Genomic DNA, 19197 nt, shown 5'->3' with positions numbered 1-19197 from the left:
GGGGGGTGGGGGGTGGGGGGCTTCTCAAAACCTGCAAAGCCCTGATTGAAATTGTAGCTAAGAATCAGGGGCATGGGGTGAGGTCTGGTGCAGAAAAGTGTGAGTCAGCAGGTCAGAGCCTAATGGGGTCCAGAATGTGACCTCTGACTCATCTCTCACAGGAAGGACAGTAGGGAGCCAGTGATACGAGACCCCCAGAGTGTGTGAGACCTTTAGATCCACTGTTTACAGCATGTAGGAGGGGGAGACGCTCACGTTTAAGAAATTGATCTGAAAAGAGGCGATAATGTGTAAGTAAGAAAAGACTGAGCACACACGTGTGCATGTGGGTGTGACTTTTAAGCCTGAGGCAGATTGATAATCTCTGTATACTAAACATTACGGAGAGACGGATGGAGCCCTGGGTTCAAGGACATGACTTCAGACTGGTCAGCCATGCTGTACCGTGCTGAGCTGAGAGTGTGTTTAATAAACAATACTAATTACCAAATAAAGCAAAGAAAGAGGAAGGATATGGTCGTCAAAGTTTGATGCAGAAGATTTCTAAAAATACAACCACTGAAAGAAGTTTTCAGCTGAGCAGGATGGGTGCCTTCAGTGCGTCTAAAAACCTTCAATCCCATCACTCGTTGCCATTTAGCGTCCCGCCTCATCTCATAATGACCGTTTCGCACAGCGTTACTAAAATGAACATGAGAATGAGCCACTAGAGGTACTCACTGAACGTTTTGCAGATGTCCGACACAGCCTTGAAGACGCGGTCGGAGAAGTTCACCTTCACCTTCATGTGCTTCATGTTGGGCAGCTGCAGGCGCAGCAGCTTGTGTTGTGGCGTGAAGAGCAGCCTGGCATCGGCCTGGATGCCATACTTGTCCAACGTCCAGTGGGTTTTCAGCAGCCATGTCTTCTTCTTTTCCCACCACAGGGCATGGTCTGACCAGTCCTTCTTCACATCTAACATACAGAAGAAAGGAAAGATTACAAACTTTACTGTAAACTGAGCAACATTAAAAACTAACTGAAAGTACCGGCAGAACAGCGACTCTATATCCATGATCACTATAGTGACTACAACCATCAAACATGTCCCTTCTGGTGCAGAGATCACGTTTGGGAAGAACAGGGCAAAAGAGGCGGTGAAGTCAAACTGAGAAGGATGAGAGGACTGGGTGAAAGATGTGGCTGTTTGAGTGACACTGTGGGAATATCAGGTTCATACCTCCCTCTTTGTTCCAGAGTCACTCTGTGATCCTTTCAGGCAACGCGAGGCACCCAAAACCCCACATAGCTTCCAGGTTTTTGCTCCGCAGGAGCTCAGCACAATGGCAACGGACCTGTGGTCTCATGGTGTAAGTTTCTGACTTCAAGGTCGAGGCGAAAGCCGCGGGGATTGGAGGGAAAGCGAAGCATCTGTTTCGCGGATCACCTGGTTTCTATTTAAGCAGCGCGGTCATGCGCCGAGGCTGTGCTTGAATCACAAATCAATTCAACGTGAAAAGGAAGGATGAAAACGCTCTACAACAGCTTTTGAGAAACAAAGTTCATTTCAAAAATATTTTATCTTTCAATTGATGGGAATTATTTACAAAACTAAGCTCAATGAGCTAGCTCAAATTCATCTTGTTACTTTTAGAGAAAGTGTAGTTTTTAAAAAGAAAAATTATGCTAGAGTGGACAAAAAGGAAGTAAACAATTCCTTACTTTTTAGACATTGTTAGTTTGTAAATACACTCATAACACAAATCAAAGAGTCTCTTTTTCTTTGTCCACCTAATCTTTCATTGCTTCTACAGTTCATCCTGAGCAACATGTCACACTCAGTCACTGTTTTCCCAGACAGACCAGTGTTTCATCAGCCATCTTTTCAAACATTTGGACCGCTTTAACATCAAATCTGCTATCAGTGAAGCGGCTCAGAAGGCGTACACTATCATCAAAGAGAACATGTTCGCCAGATGTTCAATATCCAGAAAAAGATTAGATAAAAATAGCCAGGAGATAATGCAAATGTACTGCGGCAAGTAGATTTTGTACGAAAAACACAAATTGCTAACAAGTTCCAGTGAAAACAAAACTACTTTGTCACCATACATCTTAACAAGATAGTACAATAAATAATTATACATATGTCAATTAACTTTCTACCTGCAGTCAATTACAAAGTTATAATACAAACTATTTATATTCAAGAAATAGCCTAAACATTTAGATCAGTATTAGAGATATTGAATGTTACTTGTGGCTAATCTCTCATCACTCAAAAACCTTGTTGCTATGTTACCTAAAACTGCCGTTTTTTTCCTGACCTTTACTTTGAATGGGAGCACATTTATGCAGTATTGACACTCCTGCCAACCTCGTCTGAGGACTGAATGGATAGGATTATTAGGCGATTAGTCGTACAACACCAGACTCTGCTTAGACCAAAGAAACAAGACCGCTGTGATGCGAGCGAAGCGAACTGAGCTGAGGGGGAGATTACAATAATGATTAAGATGGGGAGCACGAGTCTGAGAGGAATGGAGGCCATCAGCATCTCAATGCTGATGTCACAGTGAGTGCTTTGTGATTTATCTTGGGGAGGGGTTCGGTTGTTTGTCAAGCTGTTTGGTTTTATACTGTTTACTCCAACAGGCAAACACTCGGAGCTTGAGTGAAAACATTCCAAGCTCTCCCGAGTCCCTGTGCAAGTTCCTCTAGCAGCAAGGGGTCTAAGCTGTCACCACTCCATTCTGATGCCTCAGCTGTGCAGAACACAACTTCATTGCTACCATCGGCGTAACGGCACCCTTAACTTTCCTGCAGCTATTAAAAGGAAGAAATAAGGAGAGGGGCTAAGAAGAGGCAAACTGAAAATAATCCTGAATGTATATTTTTATAACTCTGCTCAGTTTTTCCTCCAACGACCTTATAATTTCTGGCGTCTGGGAGCCATGCAAAACAGCTTGCAGCTACATTTGGCACTCATATCTTCACCACAGACTATGTTCTATAGAAACGTCTTCGTGCTCGACGTACATTACCCCCATGCAATCTGTGGCAAGGGATGAATACACAGTATGACCCGGCTGGTCTTTAGTAAATACAAACTGCTTATGGGCTCTGCTTCTCAGTTGCCTTATTGCTGCCCCTGGCCTTGCCCCTGTCCTTATTTGTGTCATTATGCAGTGGTTCGATGTGTTGTGATTGGACGAAGGCAGCTCGGGGAGGATTCTATTGGACTCTTTCAGCAATAACGTGGTAACTCAATCCACACCGAGGTACAGAGGGCCAATGGCATCAACCAGCTAAAAATATAGCTGCCAAACCTGACGTAATGCAGCAGCCAGAGGAATAGGGGGGGCCTAAGTAATTGGATGCATTAAATGTGGGCCCACAGTGCCTGCATGTACAGGGATTGAAAGACAAACGGAAGGGGAAACAGAATGAGGAAAACCGTGTTTTGTGACCTTGAGAAGAACGTGATAAATGATAGAGGTTGTATGCTCTGTGTGTGTGTGTATGTGTGTGTGAGCAGGTTTAAGCATTTGTTGAAAGCTGAGTGTTCCTCTTATCCATCCATTAACTGCATTAGCTCTGTCTGTGTATGTCTGTGCTTTAATGAGCACAATTAATTCCTAAATTCTGCCAAACCAGGTAGTCCTCATTCACCACCTCGGTTCTAAACAAGACCTTCTCCCTCTGCTTTGTGCACTAGATACCACAGAAAAATACAGCTTCAAGGGCAGATCATTACTCCTAAAGCAAAGTAATCAAAAACAGGAAGCTGCTATAATTGCACTTGAAATAATTCACTGAAGGGCTTTCATTAGGATAATACAGGAGATTGAAGTGTCCCTCCTTTCCTGTCCTCCTACTCTGTTCATCTCTTCTCTTCTGCTCCGAGTGTCCGTGGTGTTTACATTAGGAGACGGCAATGTTTATGGAGGCCTGTCTGCGAGGGGGAGGGGGCAGGGCAACATTGGAGAGGATGAGAAAAAAAAATAAAAAAGGGAGTAAGAGGAAGGCCATAAAAAGTGGAGATGAGGAGGACGAGAAGAGGACAGGGTGGAACTCCAGCTGGGGACAACAATATGAGACAGCAGGTGGCACAACATGAAGAAAGAAAAAGTTCAATATTTCACTTTTAATACAGAAACCACAAAATGTCTAAACTGGGGAATTTTACTTGATGTTAGGGAGTAGGCACTTCCTAAGATCCCAAACTATTTCATGCATTAATACCAGCAAGAGAAGCAACTTATAAACTGGAAACTTAATGTCTGCAGACTTTTTTCAATAAATTGATACATTAGTTGTTGCACCTCTGCAACAGATGTTCTGCAGCTTTAAGACTCATATTGCATCTGCTCTTCTTTCATGCTTTAAAGTTAATGTCAGCTGACAAAAACAAAAATCCAGGCTCATAAAATGATTTACGAGGTTGCATCTGGATCTTCTGCTGTCCTTGAGTAGCATGGCTTTTCTCTGTCCCCCCCGCCCAGCCATTACAGCAATCTGTTAGTCAGCGGTAAAAGCCATCTATCTTCATGCAGTGCAAGGTTTTGTCACTCTCAGCCATCAGCTGATAACATTACAGCTGGGTGAGACTGGTCATGCCGTTTCCTTGGCGACTCCTGGCTGACGCCACAGGGGCACCGGTGTGAGGTGACGGCTTGTTTTGATACTCAACAAAGATATAAAGAGCGACGCTGGTTAGAGTGAGCCGCTTCTTTGGAATAATCGAAATCGTACACGTGGAATGGTTGGATGCTATAAATGAACCTTTCTGTCTCTAAATATAATCCACATCTGAGGCAGAGTGAAGGTCAGTATTGACAAGCAGAGACTTAGCAAGGAACTGTTCTGCACTGTCCTTTAATTAGCGATGCAGTAAATCACATTTAGCCACTTTGAAGCTCATGCTCTCTCCCGTGGTAGATCTTATCAAGAATATACCTGACTTGTACGCAGCAGGTTCGATAAAAATGTGATGACAGTATCTGTGAGGCAAAACACAAGACAGAGAGCCACAAGGAATCACTTTAGAGGAAAATAAAGTTGTTCAGTGAAGAGAACAGTGGACTCATCTTGAGTCATAGATAATGTAAGGATATTGACAGCCAATCCCTATGTACCAGATGCAGAACTGGATCTTAAAAGGAACACAACTGATGAAATCAGTATCTATCTGAGACATCCCCCTCAGACCAAAAAAAAAAAAAACATGCACGCTTAATTTCATGCAGAACCAAGAGCATGTATTTTTATGAACAACAAACATGTATGTTTTGAATCTTAGTGTGGATTTCATCCGAAACATGAGAAAAATCTATGCATTTAGGAACAAAACTGGTTTTTGAGTTCGTTTTTAAGTAGTTTGCTTATTACTAGTGTGAGCTGCAAGGTTGCATTATTCAGAGTAATTTGCATCAATACAACCACCTCAAACGATACAAACACCATGGAAGAGAGGGGCCAGTTTTTCCTCACTACATTCTCTGGAATCGGTTGAAAAGTATTACAAGGAAATGCAAGATCGGAGTAAAGCGGTACTATGATCTTGTTGTATTTTGCTCCAAGTATCACAAGACATTTTATTAAAACCCATCATGTCAACTTGCGAATAAAAAGACATGTTTCTCTCTTTTAAAGAGAGTAATTAAACAAACTGTGGAGAGTCCAGTGTTCTATGAACTGAGCCTTAAGTAAGAGCTTTTAATGTGGTGAGGGAAATGTAGCTGCTATGGGGTATATACACACAGACATGACATTTTTCCAGGCATCCACACACAAAAGAAATTATCACAATATCCTGTGTGCCTTAATCTAATTTGAAAAACATTAATGAACTAAAGCAGTAAAAATACTGATTCTTACCGTACACAGAAAAGTGAAAAACAAAGCAGCGTATAAAACAAATTAAGTGGTATGAAAAATAAGTAAATGTGAATAAAAGTACATAACTGAATTTCTTGAATCCTGTGAAATAATAAATACTAAATAACTTGCTGGGGGGTGTTGCCTGGTTAACTAAATTGTAAATGAAATGTACAAACTGACTCCAACACGCTCCTTTAGTTTTGTGTATTTCCCAAAACAACTGATAAAGATGTGGAAAACTTTAGGAACTGCATAAGAAAGGTTTGCAGAGGGCTTCTGTGGAAATTTCCGTACATATGAACGTGTATTGAATCACTGAAATGACCCTTTCCTCTTTTTATCCTACTGCTAAATGCTAAAGTGCATAAACCCACAAGCAGCAGAGTACTTGACTCTGAAACATAAATTACTACAATGAAGAGTTAAAAATTGTCTGTTTTCAATCATTCAGCCATTGACAAATATGTTGCTCTGCTGCGGCTACGTAAGTCAATCAGGTACCAAATATCATTAAAACTCAAGTGCTTTCCATTGACGCAGCAAAGCTGAATGAGGTTAGCTGAGATTTTTTCATTTTTTTCAGCCAGCCATTATATAACATCTCAGTCTTCTGCCAATAATACATCAAACAGATCATTTATCACAGCAAATAAATATGCAGGATACACAGTAAGTGCCTAAAAAGGGAGCCAAGGATCACTCTCATGTGTTATTGATTGTACCGGTGTACTGCTGCTACTAAAAGTACTATGTCTGCAGAGACCAGTACTATTACCGCAGTATGCAGCTACACATCCAAGCAAAATCTAGGTTATGTCTCTTTGTTTCAGAGAAGGCACAATTTCATTATACAGCCGCAGTCTTCACTCAACCATCACAGTTTTAATGCATGTTTCAGTATTTGTTCTGTAAATTCTGATGAGAATCATTTTGATGCAAGACTTCATTCAAAAACATTTAAAACTAGAGGTTTCCAGGACCGCCAAATGTTGATTTGACATGAGCACTTCATAAAGTTTGAAAGGTAAAAGCACATGTTGCATCAAGTGTAAACAGGTTAAAAACAGCAGTAAACTGAATAAACTATTGTTCTTTTCACTTCAAGCCCGTCTTCTTTGAGTGCAGCTGTTCGGATTGGTTATAAATACCTGAATAATCCCACAGATGTATTTTCCAAAAAAATCATTATTTTTAAACACAAGCAGACCCTGAAGGTTTCCATCAAATTCCAGCAAAACACTTGAGCATAAGGGCACATAACAGTCTCAGCTCCAGAAGACGAGATCAAAAGGTTTTACTATAACTGAAGACGATGTGCAGAGTTGGGTAAAATGCGGGCCTGAACGCTGAAGCAGGCGTCTACGCCACTGAAAAACAGTGAGCGCTTCTCTTTGGAGCAGGGCAAATCTGAAATCTAAAAAACAGGAAATTTAGGAGCAGGCAGCCTTTTAGAATAAAGAGAATCCAACAGTGGGCTTTGATGCATTAGGAAAAGCCAAAGGGCTTTTATAAGATGCCTCCTTAGAGACAGTTTATATGCATTTGTGTCATAATCCCAACACAACAAAGAAGCAGGAATACTGCCCCCCCTCTGCCCTGACACAGCTTTATACAATTACGTGTTCAGAGTCTTGGTGGAATAATGACATTACAAAGGAACTCCGGGACTAAGATCAATAGAATAGATACACAATATTTATCATTTTCATCTTTCCATCTCTACATCCTGCTGAAAGTCCCTTCAGGACTATGATGAGGCGCTCCACTGATGCCTCCTCGAGCTGGACAACAATATACAGTTGCAATACTTAAACCTTAAGGTGATCCTACATGATGAAGGAAAACCTCTCAATATCTGAGTTCAGGAGGTGTGCTTTTGAACAAAATGATAAGGACTTCAATAAACTAAGAGTGACAGAAATCTTCCGAAAGATTTCCAGAAGCTCAGCTATCCAATAGTAGGCAATGGCTTAACTGTGTAAGCAAACTCTTGTTGACTTGTTTTGTGAAAAGAAGATGGAGACTGTGAAGCAGGGAGGTTTCAAATGAAATGTGAAGCGAAAAGTTAAACAAAAAACTTCAGGTCGGTTTACTCCAGTGACACAAAGGTTTGCGGTGTGAGAACAACAACAACAACGTGAAAGTCTAACGTTTCCTTTCAGTGGATCCACAGAGCTGTTTGCACTACAGGAGGGTGCGGGGACAAAAAGGAACTGGCTTCAAATTCCTCAAGGAGCCAATGGGAACTTGTTGTAGTGCATGTTTTACATGCCAAGCCTAATGAAATCTTTCCCAACACGCTCAGCAAGTGGAAAAACAACCAAAAACAAAACATACTTCAATAGAATGCTGTTCTGTTTTAAAAATATAAACAGATTTAAAAAAACAACTAATTTCTAGAGCACTGAAAGCCCTGTTCGTGACAAAGCAATGTCTAGAACTTAGTTTTGTAAAAACAGTGTTCACATTCTGATTAGGTTGAAGTTTACACATTTTAAAGTTCATTTTTGTTTTGCCTCAACAGAAATCATTTCTTTTACAGTAAACTTGGTGGAGTATAATAGGTGCAAAACTACTGCTAGTGTATATCCTTCAAATGTGCTTTTTCATTCTGTTAAGCACAGAAAAAAAAAACTAAAATTGCTAATGGCTTTAAATATTTGTTCTTTAGCAATTTAGGTAGCAGGATATTTCATTGCTCTATACTAGAATCAACATAAAAAAAGCTAAAAACTGATGACATATGTTCTAAAATCCAAGATGCTTTAATAATTTAATTAGAAGATTAAAACCCCAAAACACAAGATACCAATTTTATGGCAACATCAAGCTTGAGGATATTTTGCAGTTTTTTTTTACTTGCACAAATTTAATGTAAAAGCTATGATTTAAAAAAAAATCATCTACCAGTCTGTGCTGATCAACTAATAAATTACTTAATGTCTCATTAAGGTTTTGAAAGTAGCACGTTTGCTGTTCTGACTAACTTTTCACTCTACAGTTAAAGCTTTGTGTGTTTTAGCCTTCTACAAAATCTTGCAGGAAGAAAAAAAAGATCGGAAATAGATTGGGCTCTGTTGAATTTGTTTCCATATACTGGTGTATTTGTAGCTGTACGGCCCGGTCGTCCCACAGAAACAAATTCAAGTACACTCTGAGTGCTGAGTAGCACAATCACATCAGCATCTTGCTGGTGAAACAGGAAAGCTCTGGCCTGGGCAGAGCCTCCACTTAGTCTAACTACTTCCTGTCAGAAAGAATAAACAGCAAGATGATCACACCGCCAGCCAGCCCATTTCTCACTTTAAACTGCCAGCTCTTTAAAACGGCTTCACGTTCATAATCAATAAGTCTCATTACACATAGGATTATATCTTTAACTGCGTCTTGGAAAAACGGTGTAAGTAACAATGTTAGAGTTACTTAACACTTCCCACATGTACAGGAATGAGAACAGAAGACATGAGACAGTTAAACGCTTGCTCCATCCTGAAAAAACAGATATGATGATTAATATCTCAGACCTACTTTTCCTTGCAGCCCAACAGAAACGCCACAGAGACCAAAAAGGCAGGAAGGCGGGAATTCGAGGCAGACAGAAGGTAGAATGTGAATAAAAAAAAGAAAAAAAAGTCGAGAGGAAGTTTAGCATCCTGTGTTAAACAGTGACTGTTTCCTAATGAAACTAGCACTCCATTGTCAAATCAAAGCTATCTCCTTCTGGAAGCAGAGAGATGCTGATATTACAAAAAAAGCAAACCAGATTTTAAGAGCCGTTAGCTGCTATGTTAACAAGAATTATTTGCTCAGTTCTTCTGATTTATTCCTGCAACAGCATAACAGGTAGTCAGTAGATGATGTCTTTAAATGGTAAACTGTCCACATTGCTAGCTTACCATTTCCAGGACACACTGCTTTTGTTTTTGTTTGTTTTTTTTAAAACAGCCAATCTGACAGGGTGTTACATTCACCTAGCATATAGCCTACCAAATCAACCACATTGGATCAACTGTATCACCTCTACGGATGAAGAGGACTTTGGTGTTTCAGACCACCTCTGTATGGCATAATTGGAGCTTGTTGTTGCAAATTGTTAACGATATTTTGATGTACCGCCGCGTTCACCCCAACTCCAAACCTCTTTATTAAACAGCTGCTTTCAGCTGTTCACTGTTGAAGGTAAAATAAGAAGTTGAGACTGAGGCTTGGCAATGATGGCTACAAAACATTAGAACAGCATTCCACTTTCTATAAAATTCTGGCACAGCTCAACACATTCTCCTTTGCCTTTGAGTGTAATTTGTACTTTTAGCATGACAAATTTTAAACTCCTTTATTTCTTTAAATACTCTAAATTTAGTTCTAGGTTTCAGTTTACTGAAGTAAATATGCAATGATTATGTTGACTGAATTACTTTTAGTGTGCATGTGTAGGTCACAGAAAATGCAAAATACACATTTTATCTACCAGGAAGGGAAAGTTGTCTGACACAGGCTGTACAACAGCCAAAAATGGAAGCCCCACAACCGCACACACTAAGAGAGTCACACCAGACCAATTAGTTTCCTCAAGTTCTATTTGCAGAAGACTGAACAGCCAGCTTACATAAACCTGGGTCAAAAGCTAAGAAAATGAACAAAGTTCAGTTCAGCGCTTCCTATCGTTCATTAAGCATTGCCTGGTGTAAAAATTTAACATTTGGCTTTCAATACTTGCATAAAATAATTCTGAAATACACACACTTTTGGCAAAACTATTTCTACATGAAGTAGATACTAAAAAAACAAAAGTAAAATTGTGAAAATAGGAATAGAGGAAAAGAGGGAGTGTTTACGGAGAGAACGGGATGTGGATGAAGCAGGCAGCAGAGACTTCAGCAATGACGGCAGCCACCAGAGAGCAACATGCCAATCCCTGGAAGTCATTTCCTGCTTCATCGAAGACTTTTATGGAATTCTAGCAGCGTAGCTAACATCACAGTGAAGAGAGACAGTAAGAAGAGGGAAAGTTCAGGCCCCTCTCCTTTCAGCCTCCACATTTTTCCACTCTTTCTTCTCCATCCTACTTTAATTTGAAGCAAGCTTTTGCAGCAGTTATCTGATATTTGTTATTGTTATGCATTAGCTCCTAACGCTTCAATGTGTGTAAAGCATTTAACGCTTACTGTAAGGCACAGATTATCACACCTAAAAGTCCTGTAACTTGGGAACCAACCCTTTAAATTCAATAAACTCCTGGTAGTTGCTATTGTTTGTACACAATTTCCCCCCTTCTAAATGGAAAAGCTTTTAGAGTAGAGTGGGGCACTTTTGAAAAACAACAACAAAATTGAAAGAAACATCAGTGATGGAAAGCAAGGGAAGGATGAAAGGATTACAGGAGCAGAGGACCATGGCGTGGTTGATCAGCAGCCTTTAAATACTACTCTCCTGGAGGTTTGCAAGAAAATGGAAGTTGCATTCGTTACTGTGATCGATACCTAAGTGCCTTCCTGGCATTTGTCTATTTAATCCATTACCAAAGACCATGTGAGCCTGCAATGTGGACAGGAGGCCTGCAGCTCACAGAAAGAGTAGAATGATGGAGGGAGGACACATTTGAATGGGACACAGTGACCGATCCACACAACCAGACTCACGTGTGGAGGCACATTAATAAGTACAGAATTACAAGAGGCAGATGAGGGAAAACATTTTCATAAGAATGATATTATATGCACTATATTGCCAAAAGTATTCGCTCATCTCCCTTCACATGTATATGAACTTAAATGGCATCCCATTCCTAATCCAGAGGGTTTAATCTGATGCTTCCTGGCAAGGTTTAGGAGTGTGTTAATGGGAATTTTAGACCATTCTTCCAGAAGTGGCCTCCCACTTGGTGGTCGATTTGCTGTTGTTCCCAATCACTTCCACTTTGTTATAATACCACTAACAGGTGACTGTGGAATATTTAGTAGTGAGGAACTTTCCCGACTGGAAAAGTCGGCATCCTATCACGGCGCCACGCCGGAACTCACCGAGCTCCTGAGAGCGACCCATTCTTTCACAAATGTTTGTAGAAGCGGTCTGCATGCCTAGGTGCTTGATTTTATACACATGTGGACATGGAAGGGATTGGAACACCTGAATTCAATGATTTGGATGAATACTTTTGGCAATATAGTGTAAGCTATAAACAAAGAAAACACACCTGTAAGCTACAACATGCAGCAACATGTTAAAAGCCCAGCATTTCTTAGAAGAATGAATATCACCCACCACCTTTCATGCCAGAGTTTGAAACTAAAATCATCTTTTATTAGGAACCACACCATAGACTGTATATATCTAGACGTCGAGACCAGTAGATGAAACTGGAACAGGATCAGCCTGTCTTGTGGGCTGGGTCTAGTACAAGTTTAAAGTCCCACCTCCCCACGTGAACAAATGAGACACTTCTGTAGGTACTGAATTAGTCCCTTGGTCCGGACTTAAAGCCCCACTTCCCTAGTTCACAGACTTTGTTCCAAAAATACAACATGGCAGCTCCCATAGACCGGGTACTGCTGGCTTCAATTCCCAACAACGAGACAAGGCGGGAACACTTGGCCTATTAATATATGCAGTCGATGACACACACAGACAAAAACATTAAATCGCCTGCCTTTCATGTTTTGGCAACAGGCGATAAAAACATCAAATGTCAACTAAAATAAAACCGAATCACATATTTCATTTTTATTTAAACTAGATGACTGAAATTAGATCAGACTTGAGTGTCATTTCAATGTGAGACTGAGACACTCCCTGCCAAAACTATATTGGGTCTAATATCCTGTATGTGTCCTACAGCTCAAATCACCTTTATCGGTGTAGCCATAACATTCGAGCATTAGACAAATCCAGCAGTTGTGTCATCGTACCTAATTAGTGTTTAGAGACAACTGTGTAGCACTTTTATTACTGCGAGCTGGGAAGTACAAAAATTGGTTACTGACATGAAAAGCTCTCCCACAGAGAGATGTCACTATGAATACAACAGTTGCTTGGCTGTTTACCAGAAACGAATGCTTTTCAGCTTGAATAGTTACGATCAATGACTGGCAGATCAGGGGCAGACAAGCATGAAAGCCTGAAACAGTGGGCAAAGTTTGCTTTTCCTTTTAAAGAAACATGACTGATGTGCACTGTCTTTTAAGACAGCTGACAGATCACGCTCAGTCCTACTGTAGAGACCCCCAAATTTCACATAAATTAGCCTATTTTTAAAAAGTCCTGTTTGTGATCTTACAGAGCCAATGAGATAAAAGTGTGATTCTATACCCTCAAGCTGTCACAGGACTGATTTGTCCACTTGGAGAAAGTAGAAGTCTCTACGTGTAATTCTAGTTCAGGAGTTACAAGCGTGGCCTTCAGAGAACTGAAGGTAAACACACTGCTACTGGATCCATTTTGTATACAAAAACTGCAAGATGGCAAAAGTCAATCAGCAGTCAGATCTCAAAAACCAGAAGTAGTCCAAAAAAATAAAGTTACTGTGTGTCTAATGTTACACTGAAGCTTTATGAAAACAAGCTCACATTACAGTATCACATGAACAAGTTACCAAACCAGACTTAAGTCATTATTGTTTTGCCTTCTAAAAAAACAATAAACAGCAAACAGAATTTAGGTCATCCATTTACTGTAGTGTTGATCGTTATTATGCGCTGTACTTTTATACATAAGATTGAAGTTTCCTGCCAAAGACAGCAGCAGGAACGATGTATGCAATGTGTATGAACCCCTACTGCAATACTGTATATTTTGCATTTCTCTGGGAGGATTTCTAAAAATAAAAAAAATATGTTGTTGAAATTGTGGTGAAGCAATGCTCTGCCCAACATTCACCAGTGTCTCTTGTCCTCTTTACCCTTACTTTCCCTTTCCATCAACTGCCAAACATTCAGGCTTGTTAATCACAAACAGTTCACAAATGAACAGCAGATCAATACGTGGAAAAGCAACTGAGGAAAAGAGGTTTACTACTGACAGTCTATAATGAAAATCCAAGTTTAAAGATTGGTCTAACCTTATCTTGACTACAGACATGAAAACACTTTTAAGAAATGTCAAAATTGTACGTACAGTGCTTATTTTAAAAACAAAAGTTTGACGTGTGACTGCACCATTTGTGTGTACTCCACTGCAACGTGTGGCTACGTGTTTAACCCATATTGTAGACGGGTTAATGATTACAATCCAAAATAACTTGTTGACTCAAGGTAGCAGAAATGCCCCCCACACTCACCGTTAACCAAGTTCAGAAGCACAAATGTGCTCTGAAACACTCAAAGTAATTTAATGCCTGCGCACAGTTCTGCTATTCAGGTGGAGGGTCCATTAACATCAAGCATGCTCCAGTGAGCTATATTAACTGCAGTAGTGGTGGCAGAAGTACAAGATCTAAATACAGTCATTAACCACAACTGGAAGTGCAATTTATCGAGAATAAAAACAGTGGCAAAACAGCCGTCTACACGTTCTTAGATGTAGACTGACTGATTAACCCTAAATAACCAGTTATTTAGGTTGATTTTGGACAGTTTTGAATAACTGGCATCAGTCAGGCTTGAGTTAAAGACTCATCTGTGGGAGGCACAGGGGTGTCACGTCAATGCTAGGTGAGCTCCATGACCTTGGCACAACCATGATCATAGCCTATGCACGAGCCCTGCGTGGCTCAATACGACCAACCACAACATCAAGGATACTGATGCCACCACGATGATAAACCACCACAACCTCGCTACATAAGTTTTGTGCACGCTCTAAACCACCGAGCACGTGTAATATTGGCGCCAACTGTGCTTTTAATATCCACCCGAGGACCTCCCCAAGACCGTGCAAAGAACATCGACATTTTGAATCAGCAACTGACTGTCCTAATTTCTAAAACATTTGGCCTCAGCAATAGAAAACCCATAAAGGGTCAGCCTGAATACATTTGGAATAAGTCAACAAGCAATCAAGCCCAGCAAGTTAACTTTATTGTCAGATGTGGACAAAAAGACTTTTTAGACAAGAAGAATGCTAAACCTTCAGTTCTTTTAAGACATTAAGCTCTTTTTTTTTTTTACAAACACAAAGACTATCCAAAGCAAGACAAACCCCTCCTCACACTGAACCATAAGGAAAGTGCCTTCAAGAAATGTTACAAAATGCATGAACCCAAGTCAAACAATGAATAAAGGCAAGTCTTGAGTGGAGTTCATGTCAACCCACACATGGAAGCAACACTGCTCTCGCCCAGCAGAGATGCTGCTCAACACAGGCGACCACAGAGAACAAAGACCTCAATTATGTGGAGCGCTAACAGCAGAGCTAAAAACGGGACCACGGGCAGGGAATAAAACCTTGGAGTGCTGCAGGAATTCTGAGCATCCGAGCACCATCAACGTACAACAAGCTGTCACTCCTAAATCTCGCTGCCACCACCGCTGACCTTTTATCCAGACTCCATGAAACAAGGCAGTGTTCAAGTGGCTGGAACAGAGAGCCCTTATGCTTACTTGCACCCAAACTTGTCAAGAACAGAACTGCAGCTATGCAGAATGTAGCAAGAAGGATGATTTGTAAAATTTCTGTTATACCTTAGCATTTATACAAATATATACGATGCAGGGAAACAAAGAACAACGCTTAGTTTTGTTTCAACTTGTTGCAATCAATGCATTTCGGTTTATCAGAATTTTGCCACAAGAAAAAAAAAAAACATTTTAAAGTTTTCCTCTAAAATGAGTTGCTTCCTGTGATTTTCTACATTTTGTCAGGGGAATGCGATTTCTTCGAATGGAGCCCACTTCGGAAGAAAGATGCATTTATAGCCCAACAAATATAAGCAGATAACACGAGTCAGCGTTTGACACACACACACACACACACACACTCAAGCTACAGGGCAGAACAAGATGAGGACTTTTCCATTTGTGCTCCATTACAAACACAAGAAAAATGATTTCTGAAAAAGCGTGATGGGGCGCTGGTGTGTCCATCAATTAGCCAGTTCATCTTACACACAGCTTGTCAAATACACTTTCAAAAAAAAGAAAAAAGTACAACAGCGACATGCAAGTATACCTAGTTTCTCGACAAGTTTGAGCATAACTCCACCGATGTGGATTTCCCCAGTGACCCTCAGAGACACGTCCCTGTTGAGGTCGGTCACGTGCATCTTCAACTCCCATGTCCCGTCAGCATAGCAGCCATCGGGCATCCGGATCCCATCCAGTGCCATCCTGCCAAACAGAACAACAACAACATCATAAAACAGTAAAAGACTAAAACTTTTATCATGCTGCAATGACAAGAAAACATCTGTTCCTTTTTAAAAGGGACTAAATAAGCTGCAGAAACCTTTAAGACTTTCAGATTAAGAGTTCTTTAAAAAGTTCCAAAATGACATTTTCTTTAGTCTCTAACTTTGCTTTTGATAAAGTAGGTTAGTCCATAAAATGACAAGAATATAGCTGACAAAGTGATAATATATATATATATATATATATATATAAGATGGCAGAAGATAAAAATCTGACCATCCTCAAGTGAAGTTTGCTACTCTTCTAGTTGAAAGAACATTTGGATATATACTCTGGAAATGCTGGATGGCAAGGGGTCCCCAAACACTGGGCCAAGGACCAGTACTGGTTCATGGATCATTTGGTCCTGGGCCGCACATAAATAATAAAACTTACAAGGTTTTTTTTTTTTTTTAAAGTACCACACAGACTCAGTCGCAGTTATTTTTCACATACTAGCAAACCTACAAGATAACCCTAACAAAACGGAGTAAAAAGAAGTGATTTTGCTGAAGAACAATATTCCTCTACCCCCCACTAGTGCATGGGAAATTTGCCCTGTATGAAACCAACCCGTTATGCAAAAAAAAAGGTTGATTTATGGCATGTGAAGATGTCCCAAAGGGTCTCATTAAATTAAAAACAAGTACATGTGCCACACACTGAAGGCATTGAAATGGCATGCAGACGAAAATGAAAACTTCTACATGTGTTCTCGAGTTGCAGTCTGGTGAAGGCAGATTCAAATGTTTTAGATGCGTGATGTGAACATTTAATATTGCTGATTGCAGGGAAGGCTGGTAAGTGATAACAAGAAGCAGTGGAAGTGAATAACTCTGATTAATAGACTGTGATGGGAAATCAAATACACTGGAGTTCCTTATTGCTGTTATTCCAGTAACACATATCACTTTTAAAGTTCAATTTTTAAAAAAAAAAAAAGCCAATAGATTGAGCATCTTTCCCTTCAGGGACAGCTTCTTTCCTCCATCAGTGATGGTGCTGCAGTGGTGACAACTGAGGTCATTTAGCTCACTGAACACTTGACTCTCAACCACAATATGCGAGGAAGGAGGACTAAAATAAAAGTATTCGGTCATTTCTGTGTCAATTTTGTGGGTGGAAAAGGCGCTCACTTGTGCATTCAAAAAAGAAAGAAAAAGAAAAAAGTCACCGCCAAAAAAGTTACAGTGTAGCTGAATCTGTCACTCTTTTCCCTCCGAGGCTCTCTGGCCTTATAAACGCCGCCGTGCAGCCAATAAACCCGGCGGAACAAAGGCTACCAGCCGGCGGCTACGAGCTCGGAACACACACACACACACACCGGAAATGTGCCGCTTCACCTGTTAAAAATAACGGGAAAGGCTCTCTCCCAAATAGGCTGAGGAGTTCATTATGTAAGCCCTTTACACCCAAGTCCCCGGCTCGCAGGCAGCTCTTCACCCAGCCCTTCGCTAAACAACTAAGTTCAACACAAACTGTGGGGGGAAAAGAAATAATAATTTTAAAAAAACACTAAGCAGCTCCTAAAATCCTACAGGGAGCAGGGAAAGAGTGGAAGAGTTGAGTTAAATGTAGCAAAAGCTGTTCGAGAAATAGTCTTCTTTTTTTACATATAGCGGCGGAGGGAGGACGAGTATTTAAATGTGGACACTCACCTTCACAAAGACGAGGAACAACGAGAAAAAAAGACACTAAAACAGTCGACTACACGGTACGGGACGACTCCCCCTTCTTTAATACATGAATATTGTCTTGGAAAGGTGATATAAAAGCAGAAAGAAATCCACCACCCCCCTGAAGAAGTCGCCGAAGAAGTGAAGTATCCCAAACAGTTTTCCAGCAGGGTTCGGATTAATGGAGTCCAGCCCTCCCTCTTTTCCTCCCTCCCACTTTCCGATAAGCGGATAACGTCACTGCTTCCAGCCCCACTTTTCCTTTTCTCACTGGGAACCTTTTTTTTTTTTTTTTTTTTTTCCGGTCCCCTATCACCTCAAACACACTTTTGTAGCTCTCACGGCATCAGTGAGTGTTTAGTCCGCGTTTCGAGCCACGTCGCCGACACCGAGAAGCAATAGTTTCTGACGCGACCAACAGGTTTTAAAACAGTGGATTTAACGCAACCAGATGTTTTAGTCTCGCGAGAACACAAGGAAACGCACTGAAAGCCAGAATCAACAGAGGCATGTCATTTACATTGTAATATAGATCCATTAATATAATATGTAATGTTGCAGAAAGTGGGATTCATTCTAACAGCTTGTACTGACTGAAAAAGGGTTTGTACTTTTTAAAGTAAATATGAATTGTATTATAATAATTCAATCAAAGGGTAGATATATTTCACTGTTAAATTACTTAATCTATTTGACAAAATGAGTGATTTGTGTATTCTATATTGCACATATATAAGTGCTCTTGCATGATTTGTTGGATGCATTTGGAAGAGCAGTCTAGGTTGTGGCCCCTGATGTAAATTTGCAACCCAAATCAATATGGCCGCCACAGGCAATCAACCTTAAGGAGCACTAGAGTGGTTATAACTTAGGCATTCTTGTCAATCTGAGCACTAACAGATCTTGTGAGAGCGTTGTTAAAAAGCGTGTATCCTTTTGAGAAATGCTCGTTTTACGTATGTATATAAATTTAAGAGAGAAGACGAGATTCAGTAACTTGAGTCCGCTGCTCCCAGTTAGTAATATCAACTGTAAAGTAAAAAAGCTGGCCTGTATTAAAAGTGATTCCCTAACTCCCACAATGCAGCATTTGTATGCTAAATAAAACTCGTTCTGCCACCCTTTTGAAAACTCTATGGAGGTGAGACAACACATAATAAAAGACTAGATTAACCTTCAAATGCAGTGGGGTTTGTTTTATAAATGATCAAATGTATTCAATCTAAGAGGACTTAAAACTTATTTGTAGACTAATGTCAATAAAAAACAGAAATGTCTGTGACACAGGCACAGATGATTGCGTGTTTTATTGCAGATTTTGCCTGATTTAAACCCCCCAA

General features: G+C 40.4%; 1 protein-coding gene across 4 annotated transcripts in view; it reads right to left on the bottom strand.

The window, feature by feature from the left end:
• fermt2 (fermitin family member 2) overlaps positions 1-18044 on the bottom strand; it is a 37033-nt gene extending 18989 nt beyond the window's left edge. For 2 of the 4 annotated variants that reach the window (XM_017416276.3, XM_017416284.3), the window contains exons 1-3: positions 17840-18043; positions 15964-16121; positions 721-954 (exon numbers count right to left, since the gene is read on the bottom strand). In XM_017416276.3, the coding sequence (XP_017271765.1) occupies positions 721-954; positions 15964-16120 (391 nt within the window). In that variant the 5' untranslated portion in view covers position 16121; positions 17840-18043. Of the gene's footprint in view, positions 1-720; positions 955-15963; positions 16122-17839 lie in introns of all 4 variants that reach the window. The other 2 variants (XM_017416267.3, XM_017416292.3) reach the window with 2 other exon arrangements.
• Between the last annotated feature and the right edge of the window lie 1153 nt (positions 18045-19197).

The sequence above is a fragment of the Kryptolebias marmoratus genome, linkage group LG10 (genome assembly GCF_001649575.2).
Source record: "Kryptolebias marmoratus isolate JLee-2015 linkage group LG10, ASM164957v2, whole genome shotgun sequence".
Taxonomy (NCBI): Eukaryota; Metazoa; Chordata; class Actinopteri; order Cyprinodontiformes; family Rivulidae; genus Kryptolebias; species Kryptolebias marmoratus.
This window is presented reverse-complemented; position numbering and strand designations above follow the sequence as displayed.